Source organism: Bolinopsis microptera, chromosome 3 (assembly GCF_026151205.1).
Source record: "Bolinopsis microptera isolate Bmic1 chromosome 3, MBARI_Bmic_1.0, whole genome shotgun sequence".
NCBI classification, from domain to species: domain Eukaryota; kingdom Metazoa; phylum Ctenophora; class Tentaculata; order Lobata; family Bolinopsidae; genus Bolinopsis; species Bolinopsis microptera.
The window spans coordinates 14,615,298-14,638,357 of NC_087074.1; the positions used below are offsets into that span (position 1 = coordinate 14,615,298).

Below are 23,060 nucleotides of genomic sequence, written 5' to 3' on the forward strand. Positions count from 1 at the left end.
ATAATCAAAGCACAAAGCTTATATTAGTTTTCTCTCTCGATGTCGATCTATTTGTACCAGGAAAAATGCTTAATTACAAAAATAGGTATTCTCAAAATATTTTTTTGTGTGGAAACGGTACGCTAGATGGTCACTGAACTGCATATGAGGTCATTTGGCTTGGACGGCACAAACCACTGTTTTGGTGTACGCCCCCTTAAAATCACATTCCAAGGCACAGAGTCAGTTTCTTACTGTGTAACATATTATCCTTCAATCAATCGTTATTATGGCATGAAAGAGGTCATATCTCTAAATTTCATTATGAAAAAGAAATTAATAAATCCAAATTTGTTAAGATAACAACATGCAACATGAACCAGGCATATGAAAACAAAGGTGCACTTCACGTATTCCTGGTTCATTCAGCAGTAAACCGTAAAGACAAACACAGAAGTCTAAATCTAATAGTCATCTATATTCTCAACTATTAAATATTAATATATATCAATTCCCAAACAATTTAATTTCGCAGCAAATTCAAAACAGCCCAAAAATTTATGCACTCGACATTGTTCAGTAGGGTTGTATCACCATATCAGACATCACCACATTTCTTCAATGTTAATGAATCAATGGTGATATACAACAGTAAATGGTAATATGCTAAAAAACAGGTTCAAATAAAATTCGTCAGAGTCTTGCGGAGGTAATGTTCGGATTAGTAAGTTCTGGAAAAAGAAGAGGTGTCCTCAGGTGGGGGGAGGCGGTTTGGTGAATTGTATCATACCCAATCCGACTCCCTTGTTAATATGTTGCATATACCTGGGAAAGTGAATCATCAGGGAATTTTATATGAAAACGTGATGTGAACCGATAATGAACGAATAGTTTGAATTCTTTCAGTTACACTAGAATAATTTCAAAATAAAAGATAAATCAATTCAAATTGGGGTAGTAACGCATCATTTATTTATCAAAGCTCTATTAGCTGTTTACCTGCTTTTCTCATACTCATTTTCCATAGAATTAACAGCTTCAGATGAGCGTAACACGCTCTCATCAGACTTTTTATAATCCTTTAAATCTGAAAAAAAAAATTTTTATAGGAAATATGAGATAAACAGCACAGTGTAATTCGACAAGAGTTTAATCTACGATTGTATCTGAACCTTAAATTGCTAAGACTTACTGTCAGCAGTAACATCCCTGACTCCCATGAGTTTCAGAAACTTGGCTGTTTGCTCCCCTGTTTCGTCGTTTTTAAGGCATCCTGTTCCCCAGGCACCTTTCTGACTTGAAGTTGATCCCTCTCCATCCTACGTTTAATTATTATTAATTATGAGATTCACATCTAAGAAAACACAAAGTGTCATGTCTCTGATTTAAAATTAAATTTCGACATTTCCCGTTATTTTGAATCTAAAAACACGTTTGAAACCATCCACTTATCATTTTAATGACCTCTTTTTTGCCCCAAAGCAATTTCCTCTTTTCTCGTTGAGCGGCCAGCTGCTTTGCGATGTTGTTGTCAAATGAAGTTGGAAGAGTTGAATCTGTCTTAACATCCTTCAGAGACTCTGAGAAAATAGAGGCATACAAAAACTTCGATGAGTGATCATTTTTTAATTAGTATCTAGTTACTAATTTATTATTTAGTAATCATTGAACTATTTCCGTTTGATATTCGTTTAATTTCTTTAGTCATGATTTAAAATATTCTGTGATCGAAATAGGGATTCAAGGTTCAGATAATAATCCAATATTATTAATTCTTAAATAACTTTGTGACTGTAGTAAAATAATATTTAAAGGTGGGGAAAAGCTAAAAATTAATCTGGAGAACATTATATTGTTCTGACCTGCGCTAACTTTGCCCCAATCTCTGCTATCCCCATATTTTTTTCTTCTATATTCTTCAAATTCTCGGTCTTTTGCCTCCTGGCTGGCCGACCTATATAATAAAGTATTGATACAATAACAGCAACCATTACAATGAATATGAAAGCATACTATTGGTGCTATTTTACGAATTCATTTCAATCGTATCACACGCATTTATGAATAATGAGCCCAGGAATAATGCGACCCACCTGTGCCTAGGAATAATGCGACCCACCTGTGCCTAAAGTCTGTGCGGTGGTCTCTACCGCGGTAACCTCTGCCTCTAAAGTCTCTGCCACCACGGTTGTCTCTACGTTTGTAGTCACGTGATCTGGAAAGTAATTTGCTTATAGGTCATACATGAATAATAATATGCGGTCGGGTTGGTCATGTTTTGTAAGGATATAACTAGATTTACTAGAGTATATTATCTAGCCTAGTATAATAATACGACATGGAGCTGACACGTGACAGGACCGCCTATAACTCATGTGCTTTCTGTAGCTTATGTTGTGCTCCAGAAGGACTGAGGATAAGATAAGACAAATCATTGATCGGTAGGCACGGAAACTGTAAATACTGAATAGGTAAATTTAACTGTATACGAGTATACATTACAGAGAAGACATCTCAAACCTCCAATGTTAGCGACACCCTCCCCAAAATGTATAAATCTCACCTCTCGTGATCACGGCCTGATCTATCATCCCTTTTATGGTGCGTGTGGTCCATTCTCCTCTTATCTTCCCGGTCTCGAGATCTGTCACTCTTATATTTGTCATCTCTTGACTTGTCGCCCCGGTTCCTGTCGTCACGTGACAAGTTGTCAGACGAGCGGACACCATGGTTCCTATTAGCTCGTGATTCATCAGAAGAGCTGGTTCTATCGCCGTGTTTGTCTTTGTTCTTTTCATCAGAATTACCGTCTGATTTCCCTGTGAATAAAATGTTATAGAATCAGTGATTGTACGGACAGTGCAGTGGACACAGAAAACGTGATTAATAATGAGATCAACAAATTATCACTCTGTGTTCCACAATAACGTCTCTAGGGCTACCAAATTTCAGATAACATTGTAGATACGAGCTTTTAAAACTTCAGTAATTCGATGGAGATAATTCAAGGCTAAAAAACGTGGGTGTTTAGTGTTTACGCTCCTCATTTAATTGAAGAAGTTAGGAACATAATTATTGGAATATTGCCAAATAAGGAGAGTTCTTGTTTAACCTTAGATTAATTTTAGAATAAAATCCATGCCCTCTAGACCCTAGCTAAACGGCACGTGACGCGTCACGTGATCAATAACGAGATGCGTGACAGGGCGAATTTTAGAGCTCAACCTCTTGCCTCTTGGGAGGCCGGAGGAAGAGTGCCATTAGATGCCAGAAGAAAAGTTGTACTTTTGTGAGAACTTTTTGTCTACATCACGAAATTCATATAACTCAACCCGCAAGAGTTGAAGATATTTTCACAATTTATGGGATTTTCAGATCACGTACTCGGCGTTATATACGAGATGCGCTATGTGCCGACCAGCTATAACAGAGACTCACGCAACTACGAGATATGCGTCAACGTAATTCAAATGCACGAAACTTAAACAATTTTACTATCAATTTGGCGAGAACCTAGCGAATTAGTCATAATTAAGATTTAAGGATAATCCTGGCCCTGACTTCAAGCAAAGATGAATGTTTTCATTAATTTCTGTCAACAATTTCGACGGTCCATGATAATGGATCTATAATTTAATTTTAATCATGTGTAATTCTGTGTAATCCATTAAGTGACGCGTTACATACCGTCTAGTTAAGGTCTCATAATTATACCAAGACTTCAGAGACCACCTCAGTGCTGAAGCTAAGCCTTTTCACCAATACAGGTTTCTCTTGACAGACATCTAAGTTATTAGCTGAGTAGGATACGTTACATTATTTTAGGGGAATCTACCTTTCTAAGGTCGCATTCATTGTATGAATTTATTGTTTGAAAGGTTATACCTGAACCTCTACTCTCGCTTTTGATCTTGGATATATTTAGTGTTCCACTGTTGTGTTTTAATCAGTAATTTATCGACTCTATTCATGATTGGTAAAGTCGGGAGTTTTAGGTCTACCCTTCACCAAATTTTCTTTTATTTAAAGTTTGTCTCATCCGAAAATGTTAATATTTGACCAATTCATGGCCTAGAAGCTATCAAATTTTATGCGTATGCCAAAATTTAAATATGGGCAGTTCTTCGATAAAAATTCAGCCTTTTTTGTCCAATTAGGTTAAAAATTATAGGTATTTTACCCAACAAGTGAGCAATTTCACTCTTGAGTTTCAATTTAATGTTTGGGTGCTTCATCACTGTTTAAGAACACAAGTAAAAAGAGTGAATAAATGGCGACAGAAATTGTCAAATAAGTAATATAAATTATAAACTATAAAGTATATTATTACGGAAACACCATAATATGCATACTTTGTTTGTACTAAGACCGTTAAAAGATACAAAATTCTAAAATGAACTCCTTAGTGGCTGGCTGTTCACCTAAAATTGTCAGTTGTTATAAAAAATATTCTGAATCAGAATATGACAACGAATATGATTTTCCAAATTAAAACTGTTTAGTCCTGTCATGTTCTACTTAGTGAAACCTTTTTACACCGGGCATCTTGGGAAAGCAAAAAGTGCAAGGTATGAAAAACGTATCTGTATTCTGTACTCTGTAGCCTCACAGCTGATAACCTGTCAAGTGGCACGGCATAGAGAGATTTGACATTCGTAGAAAATTTACATATTATATCCTAGATTTTGTACTTGTAGTCCTTTCTTCTTTCCTCGACATCTTGTCCAGTGAGAGGTATCCGCTCGTTTCCAGTCTCGACCAGCAGAAATGATCCCAGCATACAAAGGACCGAAATAAAAGCTAGGCCCCCAAGAGGTACCGCTTTGTGAGTGATGGGTGCCAAATTGTTGAATATGAACGGACCTATGAAGGAGCCAACTCTGGAAATACCAGAACAAATACTGAACACAAGACCTCTGTGTGTTGTTGGTGCTATTTCTCCAGTCCAGAGAAACAGTCCCGCGTATGCTCCGGTAACAAATATGACTCCGATCAAACAGCTGACACTTTCCATTGTCCAGCCACTTCCAAATTCCACGTTTGGAATCGCTATGAGGTAAGTCAGAGCAGCCCCGAGAAACATGACTACCATGGCCCTTCTTCTTCCCAGCCAGCCTGTAAAAGAGACGCACGTTAAAGAAGATATTGCTTCTCCCACACCAGCCATAATGTACCCTGAGTATATATCTGGCAATATCTCTCGCCAACCAAAACTGAAACCACAATAAAACATAGCAACAGATGGCCACAGGGCCATGAGTATTATCGTTTCAAGTCGAAGACTCGGGTACCGAATAAATTCGGTCAGTTGCTGCTTGAAATTATGGTTTCTATCTTTAGCCTTTCCGACGTCTATAATTTGGATGTTTTCTAGATCCAAGTCTATGCTGTTCAATTTTGCTAAGGTTTTGAAGACTTTCTTGGCTGCGTTCACATCATTTTTTATCAAAAAGAATCTGGGCGATTCTGGGCAGATAAAGATTTGTAATGCTATGAGCCACATCATTATTGACGTTGCTAAAAACATGTTGTTCCAGCTTTTTATGAAGTAGCCGATTCCTACTGCAATGAAGTAACCAAATGAAGCCAAACACCCTGACCAACCGTTCGTGATGTTCCTATGCTTGGATGGAATAAGCTCCGCTGTGAGAATGTACATCCCATCGGAAGCTAAAATATTACCAACGCCAATGAAAAACCTAATTGCTAAGAGTAATTTGTAGTCATGACAAAATGTCCCCAATAGATGTGAAGAAGCTCCGATGAAGATGCCAATCATGGCTGTCTTTTTTCTTCCAATATTATCGTACAAGTAACCACCTAGAATAAACCCCAACAATCCTCCAGCAAACAAAATTGACGATAACAGGGTTTTCCGTGCCTTTCGGGATCCGACATCGCAGTACAAATCAAACTCCACAGAAAATGAGGTATGCTCAAGACTCCATTCTATGTCCGAAGGTCCAAAAATTAGCTCTTCTTTGCCACTTACTTCTTCCGTGATTTTGCAAGGAAATTTTTGAAGTAATGATGGATTAACTCTTGTCAATTCAAGACACTTTTCGGATTTGCATTTCCAAATATCGTCGGGGGTTGGGTCAATACCTGAAAAAGTATTTGCAAATTAGCAAAATTAGCTAAAATAAATACACACCATCTTCATTTTAGTACTAGAATGTAGATGAAAATACATAAAATTGCAACACGTTTTGAATTTCTTCCCGATCTTGTACTTCTTGATTTATATCATACATAATGATCTGCGATCAGGCTTTTAAGTTATGTTATTCCAATCACCTGCGAATGCAGTTAAATAAATGTTTACGGTTTGTCCCGTCCATATCAACATCAGTGACATTATCAGAGCTGTATACTTCCAACTCCGGTTTCGGGTCAACTCCTCTAGCAAATCATCACTACTGACCGGTCCTTTATCTGCTTCCGGCAGGCTGGATTCATTAGTTGAGTGAACCTTATTTTCCACGATCATCCTCACAACTAATGCTACCTTCTGTGTTATTCTTTGGTTTTTTACTGATCTTCAAAAATGCAAAGGTAATTCAGACGTATACGATTTAAACTACAACGACTAGCAACGTTTAAATAAAGCTAAACTGGTAAGAAAAGGGTGCGCTTTGTAGCGGCAAGGAGATCGCAAAATAACCTATTGAGTATTGATGAGCACAGCTGAATGAGATCTGCGTATTGCTTCAAATTGAATGTTGGACTAGAAACAAACTAAACCCCATGACCAGTTCTTATAGAGGCTTCATACTTTGACTTTTAAATATATATAATTCGGTGCAATATGATACCAAAATTATTTCGCAAAGATTAAGTTAAACACAAATCAGCCGACTAGATGGCGGTCTGAAAGTGATCACGTGATATTCGAAAGCTTCACTGCGTTTAGAATTAGTGTTACAAAGAGCTTCCTGGAATACTCCTGTTTTTATTAAAGCGAAATACCCGATGGTATCTTAAGCCAAAACGTTAAATATAATCATCACACTGTAAGATAATGGTATGTGAGTAATTATAGACGTTATTAAACGGAATTAAATTTGATTTCGTTATATTAAATTCTGTCAATGCACAAAGTACCATCTTTAGATATAAACTCTTGAAGTATTTGCGGTTCTGACAAATGAAACGAACGTTTTAACTGTTCGAATATTGACTTTGCAGGTGTAGTGAGTGTACATAATATGGAGAAAATATAAAGTTAAAAAATACAACTCTTCCGTCATATCAAAACCATAACAGCATGCTTTTTTTCACGCTCCAATAATTTGAAACGCTCCAATAATTTGAAACCGGAGTCTGTTATCTCTCAAAATCAGCCAAAACTTTAAAAATATTTTAAAAGCAGTTTTCTGTCCTTTTCTGAACCATGTCTCTATATAGGTTAGGGTTAGGGTTAGGGTTAGGCCGGTTAGGGTTAGGGTTAGGGTTACGGTTAAAGTACCATCTTTAGATATAAACACTTAAAGTATTTGGGGTTCTGACAAATGAAACTAATGTTCAAACTGATCGAATATTGACTATGCAGGTGGCCCCACGAAAACCTCACCGAACCTCCACGCGGTGTGGGGTGGGTGGCTCGAACGGGAGGTGCATGGGTGTTTCTAACCTATGCAAAAGAAGGGACTAGCCATCTCTACAACAAAGGAAAGGCTCTAATAGCCTCTGCTAAACTTAGAACCGCAGCATAACCGCTCTTCCCACAGGCAAATAATACCTTCCAGGAAACTAACACGCTCACAGGCTTCCACGTCTCGCGTGCCCTAGGATTTGGTTTTGTATCGGATACTCAAAACAACGATAGAGGAGCCACTGGGAGACTTCGGTCCAAAATCCAGGTGTGAAGATCCCGTGTGAAAAGGCCTAGCTAAGCAATTTGGCAATAGAGATCATTTTCAAACACAGTTTCAAGAACGATTAAAATGATACGATTTTAAATGCATATTAGGGCCTGCAAGCAGCTCTTGCGAAATAAACTTGTAGTTCGAAAAGGGATGCATAATGCATTCTATCGAAAAACTGCTTCCAGAATTGAAATCTAGCAATGTGAAATGAAAAATCCAGAAAGATTTTTTGTACCAATTTAATGGTGAGAGGAAAAGTCCTGCAAGTTTTGAAAAATATGCTTATAGTAATAGGTCTCACTCTCAAAGAGGGTGCAACATGCAATGGGGAGAAACTGGAGCAAATTTTGGAAAATTTGTTTTAAGGAATGAATTCTAGCAATTATGTTATGCAAATTTGGACTACAAGGGGCAAACTGTGTCCTGTTAATTTAATCCCACGGCATTAAAGAGTAATCAGTAATGTTATCTGAATTTTATAATCGCTAGGCTTCTGAACTTCTGATGAATCCTGACACCAAGCTTTAATTCAGGGTAATTCACACATCGAAATTTTATCAAATTACTAATGTCCTAATAAGTAATATTACGTCTGTTATTTCATCGGATTACGATGTTATTTTATCAAAATCAGCTACCCGTTTAATATCAGAATATGTAATATAAATTAACAGATTTCTGGTTCATGCCAGCTGGATTGTGTCCTGCTAATTTACTTGAAAATACTGAACACAGCATAGAAGAGTAACTAGCAATGTTATCTGAATTTTATAATCGCTAGGTTCCTGAACTTCTGATGAATCCTGACATGTAATATCGGAATATGTAATATAAATTATCAGATTTCTGGTTCATGCCAGCTCACAGCTGGATTGTGTCCTGCTAATTTACTTGAAGATACTGAACACGACACAGAAGCGTAACTAGCAATGTTTTAGTAAGGGGAAAAGTGGCATTCCGTTGGATTCGAATGTTCACAAGGATTTCTCAACGGAATATGGTAGTTAGGACCCCTACGAACATAATTAGACTTGTTGCCAATTTTGTATCTCAACGGAAACACCACTTTTACCACTTTTTACCACCTTTGTACCACCTTTCTGGTTTGCCAAATATCTTTAGTTGTGAACATCATAGAAGGCTGCAAATTAACCTAGAATGTTTATCTTATCAAGGAGTAAAACTTTTGTATCAAAAATTTTTACATCGGACAATCAGCTAATTGGATAATTACCAATTAGTTAATCACCAAAAAAAGTGAAAATTTTTTATTGGCTTAAAATGATTTAAATCGTTTGAAACACGGAGAAATGTAGTTTTTAGAAAAACTTCAAAAATTTTTCACTTAAAATTTTTTTTCGAGACTTCAAAAAAAAAGTTTGAAAATTTGAAAATATTTTTTTCCGCCAAAAGTGATCGAATTGCATGAAACGTGGATAAAAATGCTTTGCAGAAAAACTTCGAAGATTTTTAGATTGGGGAATACTAAAATCATCAATATTTGAAGTTGGAGTTCAGTAAATCTCGACATATTTTAGTAATTAGGAATAGCTTAGCGGAAAGGGCTGGACCTGAAAAAGGTTAACCACACAATATTAGAGTTTCATAACTAATTACAATACAGCTTTATCAAATTCCACATAAAGAAACAGCACAAAAGGACCATTTAAGATCGAACCGATTTTACCTGCTGTACTATCATTTTATTGATTTCAATGATCAAAACCTCTGTCAATCTTGCCAATCTATACCGGGTATCTGAATGTACCGGACCTCTTATTTACCTCTATAATTAGACCCAGTTGTGCAAGAAATGCGATTTCTCACAGGGGTTTCTTTAAACTGTGCACTTTTTGTCACTCTCGCAACTCGCAAGAGGCCTGGTATTATAGGGGGGGGGGGGGGGGGGGGGGGGGGGGGGGGGGGGTATAGGAAGCGAGTGTAAATATACCTTCCATCATCCATTGTGGCTTTTTTGTATTGTGAATGCGCATGCCGCTTCGTTTGCTATGCCATATACCTCGAATAACCCCCATATGTCATTGCCAGGGTCGGGATAGAGCTGGAGATAGCATTGAAAAGTTGCTAGAAATAGCTAGATTTAGAGTAAACTGGTGGTAGCTGGGTGGTGCTAGCATGGATGTAGCAGAACGTAGCTACACGGGGTTTCATTGGAGTTGGTTATTTTAATGGCCAAAGAGTGCCGGAACTAAAGTTACTTAAGATTGCAGTTTAGGGGCAGTGTAAACCACGGTGTAGTCAGGGACACAGAGCTACAGCGCAGGAGTACTGCAAAAGAACAGTGCAAGTGATACAGTCTGCAACAGTAAAACTCCGAAGAAGGAGATAAGATTGTGGCTGCAGAGGAGGAGAGTAGCTGGAACCTGATTGTGTTTGTGTTGAAAGAAGAGGAGGAAGAAGAGTTTCCTGCTCTGGTAACTGTATTTTTGGAAGAGGTGGGGTGAGAACTTATTTTCAAGCGACAAGGGTGGGCTGGAAGCAACCAGATACAGCTATCCGACCTATTAAGATCACCGTCCTGAGCTTAACAGCATTTCATCAGAATCTTATGAAAACAGAGAGACTGACCCACCCTTTTTAGATCCAACGAAACCCTTTATATAAATCGACTTTTCTGCATGAATTACTTCATGGTATCTTCTTATCAAGGCTACAGACCTTGCCGTACCGGATTTATTGATCAAAGTGAGTCTCTTTAGCCCTCTTCTTGTTTAGAGCTTTAGGTTAGTGATCAAACTCTTCGCTACTCGCTCTTCACTGGATCTATCAGGACAGATTCACATCTTTTTAGGTCTCAACCAGCCTTAGTTTTCCTGTTTTCATCATGTAGTACGTTCTGCTACCTCCATTTTAGCACCACCCAGCTTCCATCAGTTCACTCTAAGTCTAGCTTCGTCGGCGTTTTACTGTTGCAGACTGTATCACTTGCACTGTTCTATTGCAGTACTCCTGCACTGTAGCTCTGTGTCCCTGACTACACCGTGGTTTACACTGCCCCTAAACTGCAATCTTAAGTAACTTTAGTTCCGGCACTCTTTGGCCATTAAAATAACCAACTCCAATGAAACCCCGTGTAGCTACGTTCTGCTACATCCATGCTAGCACCACCCAGCTACCACCAGTTTACTCTAAATCTAGCTATTTCTAGCAACTTTTCAATGCTATCTCCAGCTCTATCCCGACCCTGGCAATGACATATGGGGGTTATTCGAGGTATATGGCATAGCAAACGAAGCGGCATGCGCATTCACAATACAAAAAAGCCACAATGGATGATGGAAGGTATATTTACACTCGCTATAATACCAGGCCTCTTGCGAGTTGCGAGAGTGACAAAAAGTGCACAGTTTAAAGAAACCCCTGTGAGAAATCGCATTTCTTGCACAACTGGGTCTAATTATAGAGGTAAATAAGAGGTCCGGTACATTCAGATACCCGGTATAGATTGGCAAGATTGACAGAGGTTTTGATCATTGAAATCAATAAAATAAAATGATAGTACAGCAGGTAAAATCGGTTCGATCTTAAATGGTCCTTTTGTGCTGTTTCTTTATGTGGAATTTGATAAAGCTGTATTGTAATTAGTTACGAAACTCTAATATTGTGTGGTTAACCTTTTTCAGGTCCAGCCCTTTCCGCTAAGCTATTCCTAATTACTAAAATATGTCGAGATTTACTGAACTCCAACTTCAAATATTGATGATTTTAGTATTCCCCAATCTAAAAATCTTCGAAGTTTTTCTGCAAAGCATTTTTATCCACGTTTCATGCAATTCGATCACTTTTGGCGGAAAAAAATATTTTCAAATTTTCAAACTTTTTTTTTGAAGTCTCGAAAAAAAATTTTAAGTGAAAAATTTTTGAAGTTTTTCTAAAAACTACATTTCTCCGTGTTTCAAACGATTTCAATCATTTTGAGCCAATAAAAAATTTTCACTTTTTTTGGTGATTAACTAATTGGTAATTATCCAATTAGCTGATTGTCCAATGTAAAAATTTTTGATACAAAAGTTTTACTCCTTGATAAGATAAACATTCTAGGTTAATTTTCAGCCTTCTACGATGTTCACAACTAAAGATATTTGGCAAACCAGAAAAGTGGTACAAAGGTGGTAAAAAGTGGTAAAAGTGGTGTTTCCGTTGAGATACAAAATTGGCAACAAGTCTAATTATGTTCGTAGGGGTCCTAACTACCATATTCCGTTGAGAAATCCTTGTGAACATTCAAATCCAACGGAACCCTTAAATCGACCACTTTTCCCCTTACTATTTTCTGAATTTTATAAATCGGCAACTATCGTGCAGTTTGACTGCAGTTAGACAGGATAGGCCAAATGAGGCCAAAAGGTTTGCCCCTTTTAGCCCCTTTTCCAGATTTTAGGGGAGGGGGGGAGGGGGTGGTCGCCCACCTTCCCGGTGCCCCCTCTTCCTACACTCCTGAGTTGTACATAGAAGGCCATGACCTCCCCTGAAAGTCCCTGTCTCTCCGTCGTTAACCCGGCGGGGTTGCACCAGGGGCGGTGGTAACAGAACTTCAAGACTCCCGGAGTCTGTCGTCGATATCTATGTTTAATATATTTTAAATGGTATATAATTTGGGAGTCTCTCTCTCCAGCAGCAGGAGTTGGGGAAATGGGGACGTGTTGTGAAAGCCACCGTAAGGAAGGCTTACTGTCGACGCCGACCAATCAGAAGAAGACTTTGCAGGTAAGTGTACAATGTACATATGAAGAAAATATAAAGTTTTAAAAAATACAACTCTTCTTCTTATCAAAACCATAACAGCATGCTCAATTTCACGTTCGAATAATTTGAAACTGGAGTCTGTTATCTCTCAAAATCAGAAAAGCTTAAAAATGGTTTAAAAGCAGTTTTCAGTCCTAATATGAAGGTCTCTATGATGTTATCTTCGTTATAATGGTAGGTAGAGTGTCGTTGCGGGGGAGTCCTGCCATGGTCTACTATACAGGGTACAATCTTAAATCTTGTACTTGTAGCCCTTTCTTCTTTCCTCGACATCTTGTCCAGTGAGAGGTATTCGCTCGTTTCCAGTCTCGACCAGCAGAAATGATCCCACCATACAAAGAACCGAGATAAAAGCTAGGCCCCCAAGAGGTACCGCTTTGTGAGTGATGGGTGCCAAATTGTTGAATATGAACGGACCTATGAAGGAGCCAAATCTCGAAATGCCACAACAACTGCTGAACACAATACCCCTATGTGTTGTAGGTGCTATTTCTCCAGTCCAAAGAAACAGCCCTGAGTAAGCCCCGGACACAAATGTAATTCCGTACAAACAGCTGACGCTCTCCAGATTCCAGCCCCTTCCAAATTCCACGTCTGGAATCGCTATGAGGTAAGTCAGAGCAGCCCCTAGAAACATGACTATCATTGCCCTTCTTCTTCCCAGCCAGCCTATTAAACAAACGCACATAAAATAAGCAATCAGTTCTCCCACACCAGCCATAATGTACCCTGTGTATCTATCTGGTAGTATTTCTCCCCAACCAAAGTTGAAGCCGAAGTAGAACATCGCAACGGATGGCCAAAGGAACATCAGAATTATCGTTTCGAGACGAAGACTTGGGTACCGAATAAATTCGATCAGTTGCTGCCTGGCATTATGGTCTCTATCTTTAGCCTTTCCGACATCTGCTATTTCGATGTTTTCCAGATCAAGGTTCATCTTGTTCAATTTTGCCAAAGCTTTCAAGACTTTCTTGGCTGCCTCTACATCATTTTTTATCAAAAAGAATCTTGGCGATTCTGGGCAGATAAGGGTTTGTAATGTTATAAGCACCAACATCACGGACGTTGCTAAAAACATGTTGTTCCAGTTTTTAATGAAGTAGCCGATTCCTACTGCAATGGGGTAACCAAATGCCCACAAACATCCTGCCCAACCATTTATAATGTTCCTATGTTTTGATGGAACAAGCTCTGCTGTGAGAAGGTACATGCCATTTGTTGACAAAAGACTACCAATGCCAAGGAAGTACCTGATTGCCAAGAGTAAGGAGTAGTTGTGACAAAATTTCCCTATTAAAAGTGAGGAGGCCCCGATGAACATGCCAATCATTGCTGTCTTCTTTCTCCCAATTTTATCGGGCAAGTAGCCACCAAGAATTAATCCTGATAATCCTCCAGCGAAGAAAATTGATGTTAACAAGGTCTTTCGTGCTTTTCGGGATCCAACATCGCAGTACAAGTCAAAATCAGCAGAAAATGAGGTATGTTCAAGACTCCATTCTATGTCAGAAGGTCCAAGAATCAGTTCTTCTTTGCCATCTTCTTCTTTGGTGATTTTGCAAGGAAATTTGTGTATTAATGATGGATTGGCTCTTGTCAAATTATAGCACTTTTCGGATTTGCATTTCCAAATGTCGTCGGGGGTTGGATCAATACCTGGATCAAAATTTGCAAGTTAGTAAAATTAGATCATCTTCAGTAAATTTAAGTAGTTCAATAAATAAAAGTGATGCATACAAGAGAACATAGCACGATTTTTATCAATTTATGATCTTGTACGTTTCGACCTATATGATACATCATAATCTGTGATTAGTCTTGCAAGTTATTTCAGCTGCAAAAATCACCTGCGAATGCAGTTATATAATGAATAGAAGGCCCTCCCATCCATACCAACATCAGTGACATTATGAGAGCTGTATACTTCCAACTCCGGTTTCGGGTCAACTCCTCTAGCAAATCATCACTACTGACTGGTCCTTTATCTGCTTCCGGCAGGCTGGATTCTATAGTTGAATGAGCCTTATTTTCCACGATCATCTTCACAAGTACTTCAAACTTCTGAGATATTTTCTGTTCTGTAACTGAACCTTATATACGTAGATCAATAAATTCTCCAAAGGTTGTTCAGTACATGGACAATTTAAAAACTGAAACGATACACAACGACGAATAAAATCGAACTTGGTATGACAAAATATTCAACAAGGAATGGATATTTAACGAGGAGCACATATCTAACGAGGAGTTTGTAGCACCGAAAAGGTCACATGATAAATTATAAATGAAATATGATTCAGTGAGGTACAACATTATAAATGAGCACGGCTCATCTTACACTGCTGAATGTTGCATAATGGTTACAAGGGTCAGAACACGGTCAGAAGAATAAAAGTAAAATTCATGTAGGCCTTGTACTTTGTAGGGTCACTAATAAAGTCTGTGCCAACTTGATTCTAATTTTATATATTAAAGGTGAATGTCTATAATGGGGTACTCCGTACTAGGTCCCAAAATGTGGACCCCAGTATATATATAATAAGTGAAAGGCTTAGTTGAGGTTCACAAACTTCAGATTGTGCATTGGTGACTTAAGGGGGCATACCCCAAAACAGTGGTTTGTGCCGTCCAGACCAAATGACCTCATAGGCAGTTCAGTGACCTTCTAGCGCACCGTTTCCACACCAAAAAAAAGATTTTGAGAATTCCCATTTTTGTAATCGAGCAATTTTCGGAAAAAATTATTTTGTGGTTGAGACGCTATAAGTTAATTATTTCTTGGGTGCAAAATAACCGCAACTAGCACATTTATCTATGAGTTATGAACAACAAAACACCCTAAAATGCTTCCCTTTGAAGTTATGAGAGAAAATGTGATTTTTTGGCTTTGCAGATAAAAAATCACATTTTCTCCCATAACTTCAAAGGGAAGCATTTTAGGGTGTTTTGTTGTTCATAACTCATATATAAATGTGCTAGTTGCGGTTATTTTGCACCCTTCAAAAAGTCACTAGCACATTCCTATCAAAATTTTAGAAAAATCAGTAAATATTAAAAACGAAAAATGTGGCTAAATTTGTTGTTTGGCTTTGAGGTCCAATAGATCAGAAGGTGAATGAGTAAAAACATTTTTGAGGGCATCAAAAACTGCGCCAGAATTCAGAGAACAATTTGATGTCAAGCATCAAATAATCCGATCTTCCCTGACTGACTTTTTGTTAAAATAAGCCTGAAAAGGACAATTTTAGCTTTTTGACTTTAAAAATTCATAACACACCAGCCTTTTTAGATACGATATCAAGATTTTACACACACCTTGACATAGATGTGAATAAACGGCGAGCAAAATTTCAACTCGATACCGCAAGAAATGATTAACTTATAGCGTCTCAACCACAAAACAATTTTTTCCGAAAATTGCACTCTTAACCAGGAAATGCTCGATTACAAAAATGGGAATTCTCAAAATCATTTTTTTTGGTGTGGAAACGGTGCGCTAGAAGGTCACTGAACTGCCTATGAGGTCATTTGATCTGGACAGATTTGGGCTATGCCCCCTTAAACTAGTTTTATACTAGCAGATTGCCCGGAGCCTCCTTGAAAATCACACAAAAGAAGTGTTGTTAGAACTACGAAAACTAGAAGAACCTTACAAAATGTTCCTGGACTTTGTACGTCCTCCAGATCGAATAAAAACACGCAAGCAATTAAATCTACAAGAAGAACTTGTTACTTAAACCATGACAATTAACTTATCTGCAATTTTATAAAACCACTGACTGAATGTAACACTGTAACTTGCCAAAAAATATGCGGGTATTAAATATTGAATGAATTTAAATTGTGACAGAATTTTCTACCAACACATTCATTTTTTTGGTTTTACACTTTCATATTTTTCTATGATAATTGTAAATTTGTCAGATGATTTAAGATACTTATTTTGATTGGGGACCGCACTGGTTTTTGGTACACCGGCAAATTTTTACAAAAATCATATGATACATAATTATAAGTCATAACAATATAATTTTATCTAACATAAGTGAAAATGAGAGTTGAAAATTATGAGTTATGACGTAACCTTTATCGTTTATTCTTTTTAAGAAAACCAACTTTAAAATTAAAACTTGCATATCATGATTTATTTATTTACTAGATTTATTTATTTACTAGATAGTTAATAGGGTTAATAGTAAGTTAATATGTCTAGTCCTGTCGTGTATCTCAAAATTTGCACCTTTAGTCCTTTCTCCGTTCCACGACATCTTGTCCAGTTAAATAAAAATTTAGCATAAACTACATATTCTCTGCTGTTTGAAGCTCAATATGTGTGGAAATGTGGATACAAAATCCAAAAAAGGACAAAACATGCACCCAATTATATCAAGATATTCACCATGGTATTATGTGAACAATACATTTTGCCTCGGTGTAAATATTTCACCAAGTAGATTCTCACCATTGTAGACACTTAAAAAAACGAAACTCCCGTATAAATGACTATACCAGTCCCCCCCCCCCCCCCCCCCCCCCCGGCCTCCCCCCCCCCCCCCCACATATCAATAAAATATAAAATTCTTATTTATACCTGCTGAATTTTCACTGCTTCGATCCGCGTGTTTGTCCTCCTGAAATTGAGCATCTATCAATGATCATAGATCGAGAAGTTGTCAACTGATCGAAATGACGCGACTTGCGTGCAAGATTGGTCTACGCGGCGACGTGCGTGCATGATCGACGATCGATCGATGCGACGTCGCGTACGTGCGCGCATGGGTGGAGTTGTTTTTGTCGGATATGTACGATGACAAAGATGTACCGCGCGTTACGACGTATGCGCTTCAAAACTGTGACTGAATAAAAGTGCCAATAATTTTAATACCGATTCATGCGTGCGCAACTTTAAAAAGCGCTTTATTACAAATAACAAAAGAACAACAAATTATGTTCGGCTCACTTGTTCTTTAGATTTATCAGGACAAACAGATTCCTTGCTCAGCTTATGTAGTTTTTCATTTCCGTTCTCCGACTGTAGTTAAAAATGTGATTAGTCACCAGGTTATGTTAAAAAATATCAACTGGAATATTTGGCCAAAATCAGTCAACAAAATTGTCTTGGCGAAGATTCAACAAATTTAATTGGCTTACCTAAATGATGGTGAGAGTACTGGCTTACCTCTTGATCTATTTATCGTTTGAATAATATCACCGACTGGTATAGGCTCGAAACATAAAAATAATATTTGCGTGAATTTAAAGTAAAGTCAATTTTAAGTTGATCGAATTTTATAAGCCAAATTCCAAAATTCGCTTCTGCATGGCCTTAATAAAAAGCTACAGATGATAAGTATGTAATTACCTGTGTTTTAGATGCACTCGGAGTTTCTGTATCATCTGGATCCGAAGGGTCACTCTCATAGTTATAATTGGATAACAGTCCCAAACCCGACATTGAACAATCCTTAAAAAAAGAGTTTTCATTAAAAAAAAGTTATTATTACTACGTTACTGTAATAATTCTATACTGCATGCTAATGCAAAATTAAGACGGATGAAAAAGTGATGACTTTTTAATTTTAATTTAACGAAGTCATTGATCTACTTATACTCTAGTAATTTATAATCTATAATGAAACTAATGTTACAGTATTACATGTTTATTAAATATTCTGAAGAGTTCATATTTCAATACATAATACTTTGACAGTGCCAAATTAAATGTATAAATTATAAGTATACCTAAAACACAGCTCATCATCTTGTAAACAGCGATACGTATCTAACACATAAAGCACTTATAAATAGTGACGACAGATATAATATCGTGATGTTCGGTAGGCAATAATTTGTGAACGAATCCCCAAATTTCCGGTAAACCATTGCCATCATGGATAATGGATAACACAAACGTCAAACATCCTAAAACTTCAAAGTTCATTGAAGCCGTTATTACAAAATCAGGAAAGACCATGTAAGTGACCCAATGATTTTCATTTCATAAACATTTAATACAAGATGGCGTGCCCCATTCGAATATTTGAGCACTACATCAATTGCTATTTAAACTTAGATAGAAAGTGGATGTTTCTAGCATAAAACTCATTATATAACTCTGTACAAATAATATTGCTATTTAATAAGACTAATTTTTCCACAGTACTCAATCCAAATTCCTAATTGTTATTTCTTTCCTAATTGTTATCTCATTTTGAACCTCAGGTTCGAGTATGCGGGTCCTCGGGATATCAAGTGAGAACCAAGCCATACTAAAGATAAAATTAAAAATTTATTTACACACAATGTTTAACAAATTTCAAACTGACAATCAATCACACATTATATTCTTCAATAATCATATTAAAACTTTGTCCGCGACAAAAGTATAATTTAAAAATGTACCGTTACATTACAAACGATGACGTTCTTGAACCATCTCAATTTAAGTGTCATTTCTGATATTATGATGATAAAAATTCAGAGCCATTTCGGTCTGTGCAGAGGGGGCGGGTGATTACAAGAGAAAAATTCATGCTTCAAAACTTGTTCAGCAGTTATTCTTGAGTTGGGGTTAGGATCAAGGCAGCGTGAGAGAAGATCAAATGCAGAATCTTCAAAAGGCTGCAAAGCGCACGCCTTACTCCGGTCTTCCTCCACATTGTTCGCATCACACCTCTCACACCTAGAGATGTGACTACTCTCCCTTAGTCTCGTACACATCTTCTTAAGCTCCCACCCAGTCACCGACTTGGACAGGGTCACCTGCTTGCCAATGCTCTTAGCAGCCGCAATTATCATGTCGCTACCCAGCAGGGTGATAATCTGACATAGCGAGGTCAGATCGTCAGCAGCTTTAAAGAAGGGGTATCTCATACTCAGGAGACTAAGGAATATGACACCAGCTGCCCAGATATCCACAGCAGTTGTCTGTTGGGGGTGTTTCATTAGCATTTCCGGGGATCTGAAGCCTGGTGTACCCGCACGGGATGCTTCCTGGCCTGGTTTTAACAGACAGGTGTTACAGATCTCATTACCTGCATGGGCACATTCTCGTTTGGACGATTTGGAACTTGATGATTTGGAGGTTTTACTGCTTGAGTTTTTGGAGGAGTTCTTGGACATGCTGAAGAAACTCTTCTTCTTTTCCTGCACTCTGGGACTCCTGTCTCTCAGAATGTTGGGTCTCTGTGATCGTTGGTTCCTGTCAAAGTTTGTCAATTCATTCTTAACATTGTGATCGTGCTTCCGTTTGGTATTTTGTTTATTTTCCTTATCTTCAACTACCATGTCCTCGGCCAGCCCGAAATCCACCAGAAGAAACTCCCCTTTCTCTCTATCATACAGAAAATTACTAGGCTTGATGTCTCTGTGAATAACGTTGAATCTGTGAACATGGGCCAAAGCTTCAAACAAAGCTTTCAAATATTTTTGTATTTCCCACTGGTTTGAATCCTGAACGACTTTCAGAAACTTGGTGGCTTTAAAGTAGGGCAGAACCAGCACCACATTATCCTGGTGCCGGATGATGCACTTTATATCGCACACGTGGTGCTTCCCTCCCAGTCTCTTCAAGTACCTGATCTCATTTGTGATCCTCCAAGAAGCCGATGTTGGAATGATGTACTTCAAAGCAAATGATGCTTCCGAAGCGATATTTTTAGGCTTGCCATGAAACACATAACTAAACGTTCCGTCTCCCAAAACATCTATAATATCAAAGTTTCTCTCAACTTCTGGGACTCGCTTGAGGAAACTGGTGATGCAGCTATCAGAATCGTCGCTGGGTTCGGTGTTTCGTTTCCGTTTTTTGGTGACAATGCTCGGTTCTGGTTCAGGGGCTGGACCATGACTTGATTTGGAGTGAGCTATTGACGCCGTCGCTGATTCACTGTGTCGTGAGGACATTGGTCCTGAATTGGGAAGGTTTAGAAAAATGCTGAATGAATAGCAAAAGTAACAATATAGCAAATTTTAATTTTAATTCATCGAGGTATATACTGTCAATCGAATAGATCTTTGTGCAAGCAAGTAAATCTACATAATATGGTCATGTCTATTGTCACAGTATGCATATCTTTTAAAATGTAACGATACGACTGGGGTGTTCTTATTTTTTATATCTCATATCGTCACAATGTTAACAAATAAACTATAAGAATAAACGTATTTTTAAAATAATTTACCACGCAACGAAAATACAAAATATTAAAAATCCTACATAATTGACAGTAAAGCATTAGTTTTAATAATTAATGAATAATTTAGAAGTACTAAAACTTACAAAGTATAAACATCTAATCACAACAGCTATTATCATATTCATCCTTAACTTCCACTTTTGTATGACCCGTGGAATGTTCTGAATCAGAAAGTGGATTTAAAACAGGAACTTTTCTCTCCAACAAATGCGCCCCACACTTAGCCAGGGAATCTGCCATGTCATTTCCATAAACAGAAGAATGTCCCTTAACCTTAACCCACCTCACATCAATATAACAACACAACCCGTCCAGTAAGGCGAACATGTCCCTGTTTTTCACTGCATGATTGCCAGCTGTTGTCCAGTTATTCTTCCTCCACCTCAGTATCCATTCTGTCATACCACTGATAACATACTGAGAGTCAGTCCTGATCTCCAGAGCCTCGTAGTCTGACTGCAGCGCGGTCTGCACGGCTCGTACAATAGCCCACAGTTCAGCTCTCTGGTTAGTTTGGGAGCCCCACAGTCTCTCTATGACGTTTCTAGGGTCGTCTCTACCCCAGAATACACCACATCCTGCCCTTCTCTCGGTCTCAGCTAACATGTTGTTTATACAGCAGCCATCAGTGTACACTATTGGTACTCCTGAGTTTGTGAACGTCTCTCCTGTCTCTTTGTTTTGAATTTCTTTCTTGGGCCGACCTCTTGAATTGCGTGAAGAAGGAGTTTTCCCGATTTTTCGTTTCCGTTTGGAAAGCTTCTCTGATTCTAATTCGATTGATTTAATAATATCTTCTTCAAATTGTTGTAAAGAGAACTCGTCATCAAGATCCGTATCATCAGAATATTTAACCTGCTCCTGCGACTCAAGCCGCGCACTTTTCCTCGGAGTCTCGTCTATTATATTATTTGACGAAACATGCTTAGGAGCACGGTACAGAGTTACATCTTCTTTAAGGGTTTCAAAAAGGGCTGACAATTTTTTCCCCTTTTACGATTGAAAATTAAGAATGTTGATTCACCGCAGACATCCTTCGCCATATTTTGAATTATAAAGTACCCAGGCAGTTCTCTCAACCAATAAACTTGTATAAAAACGCTGCAATGCTGAACATTCGTCAGGAAAAATTGGGCCCGTAGTCGGTGGGAATGTTAGGACATGTTTTTGCGGGGTTCTATTGGACGCGACCCAGCGTTTTCCTTCCCTCATTTTTGCCATCAAATAACTCTTCCTGCTCTCTACCCAAATCAGTCACAACATGAGGGAAAAAAAAACAAAAACCAGGGGAAAATTTTTTTTGGGGTTGGGGGGATTTAAACCCATGGAAATCTGCCAAGGGGCATCCTCACCTAAATTAGATCATCTACAATCAAATTAAACATTATTTTTTGAACCAGAAACATAATTAGGGAGTGGTTAAAGATCCCCCCCGATGCTCGGAAATGCTTAACAAGGTTTCGTTTTAGCTGCCACAATCTTTACATTGAGAGGGGCCGTACCGAAACCCCCTAGTAACATGAGAACCATCGATGGTGCACTTTTTTGCTTTCCTCAGCAAGGCGGTTAAGCCTATTGAGGACGAAATTCATGTTCTAACTGACTGTTTACTTCTACTCCTCGTTAGAGAAAAAATTTAACTTCCATCCCAAAAATAATACTGACCTAGCCGGTTTGCTAATCCGATAAAACACTAGACCCTACAAAATTCTACTGACACAGCAAGAGCAATCCATTCATTCTCTCTGTGAACGAACATTTTACAGCCTCACTATAAGAGCCCAGAATTCCACTCATATATGGCCAATGCATAATGCTATAGGACCTCAAAAATAGTAATTATAAAACATTTCTATTTTATCACCTACACATTTTGTAAATAACTAGATTGTGTAACCTTACATTATTTCAGAATTATAACTATTGTGAATTCATTAAAATAAGTATCACTTTTGTATCCTTGTAATCCTTGTTGCCTTGTATCCTTGTATATACACTGGACCTTACAGGAGAAGGTGGAAGACCCAAAGCAATCTATCTCGCTGATTGTGCTTGATTTATGTCAAAAGTAAAATCTTATTTGAATAATTATCTTTGAACCGGCATTATATCCGTAATTTGAGTTATGACAAGAGATATTCGGCGGAATTTGCAATGAAGTTTTTAATATTTTAGTTTTTGTTTTAGGGAAAAGATTAGGATTGGGCGTTTGTTTTTTAAAACTATCCCTTGTTTACGAACTTTG

General features: G+C 37.9%; 3 protein-coding genes across 3 annotated transcripts; all 3 read right to left on the reverse strand.

Annotated features, from left to right (window-relative positions):
* Positions 1 to 219: 219 nt before the first annotated feature.
* LOC134813640 (uncharacterized) lies at positions 220 to 18,084 on the reverse strand. Its single transcript, XM_063821522.1, has 10 exons — positions 17,980 to 18,084; positions 17,578 to 17,649; positions 17,209 to 17,248; positions 2,543 to 2,798; positions 2,099 to 2,194; positions 1,842 to 1,933; positions 1,444 to 1,559; positions 1,172 to 1,298; positions 979 to 1,066; positions 220 to 804 (listed from the first exon to the last, which is right to left on the reverse strand). The coding sequence occupies exons 1-10, from the start codon at positions 18,070 to 18,072 to the stop codon at positions 732 to 734; spliced, it is 1,053 nt and encodes a 350-aa protein (XP_063677592.1). The 5' UTR covers positions 18,073 to 18,084; the 3' UTR covers positions 220 to 731.
* LOC134812380 (solute carrier family 22 member 15-like) lies at positions 4,658 to 6,525 on the reverse strand. Its single transcript, XM_063819777.1, has 2 exons — positions 6,277 to 6,525; positions 4,658 to 6,084 (listed from the first exon to the last, which is right to left on the reverse strand). The coding sequence occupies exons 1-2, from the start codon at positions 6,467 to 6,469 to the stop codon at positions 4,658 to 4,660; spliced, it is 1,620 nt and encodes a 539-aa protein (XP_063675847.1). The 5' UTR covers positions 6,470 to 6,525.
* Positions 18,085 to 19,094: 1,010 nt separating the features above from the next.
* Positions 19,095 to 21,421, reverse strand: LOC134813220 (cell division cycle 7-related protein kinase-like). The gene is made up of 2 exons (XM_063820908.1): positions 21,220 to 21,421; positions 19,095 to 20,527 (listed from the first exon to the last, which is right to left on the reverse strand). Exons 1-2 carry the CDS (start codon positions 21,419 to 21,421, stop codon positions 19,095 to 19,097), a joined length of 1,635 nt encoding a protein of 544 aa, XP_063676978.1.
* Positions 21,422 to 23,060: the final 1,639 nt, after the last annotated feature.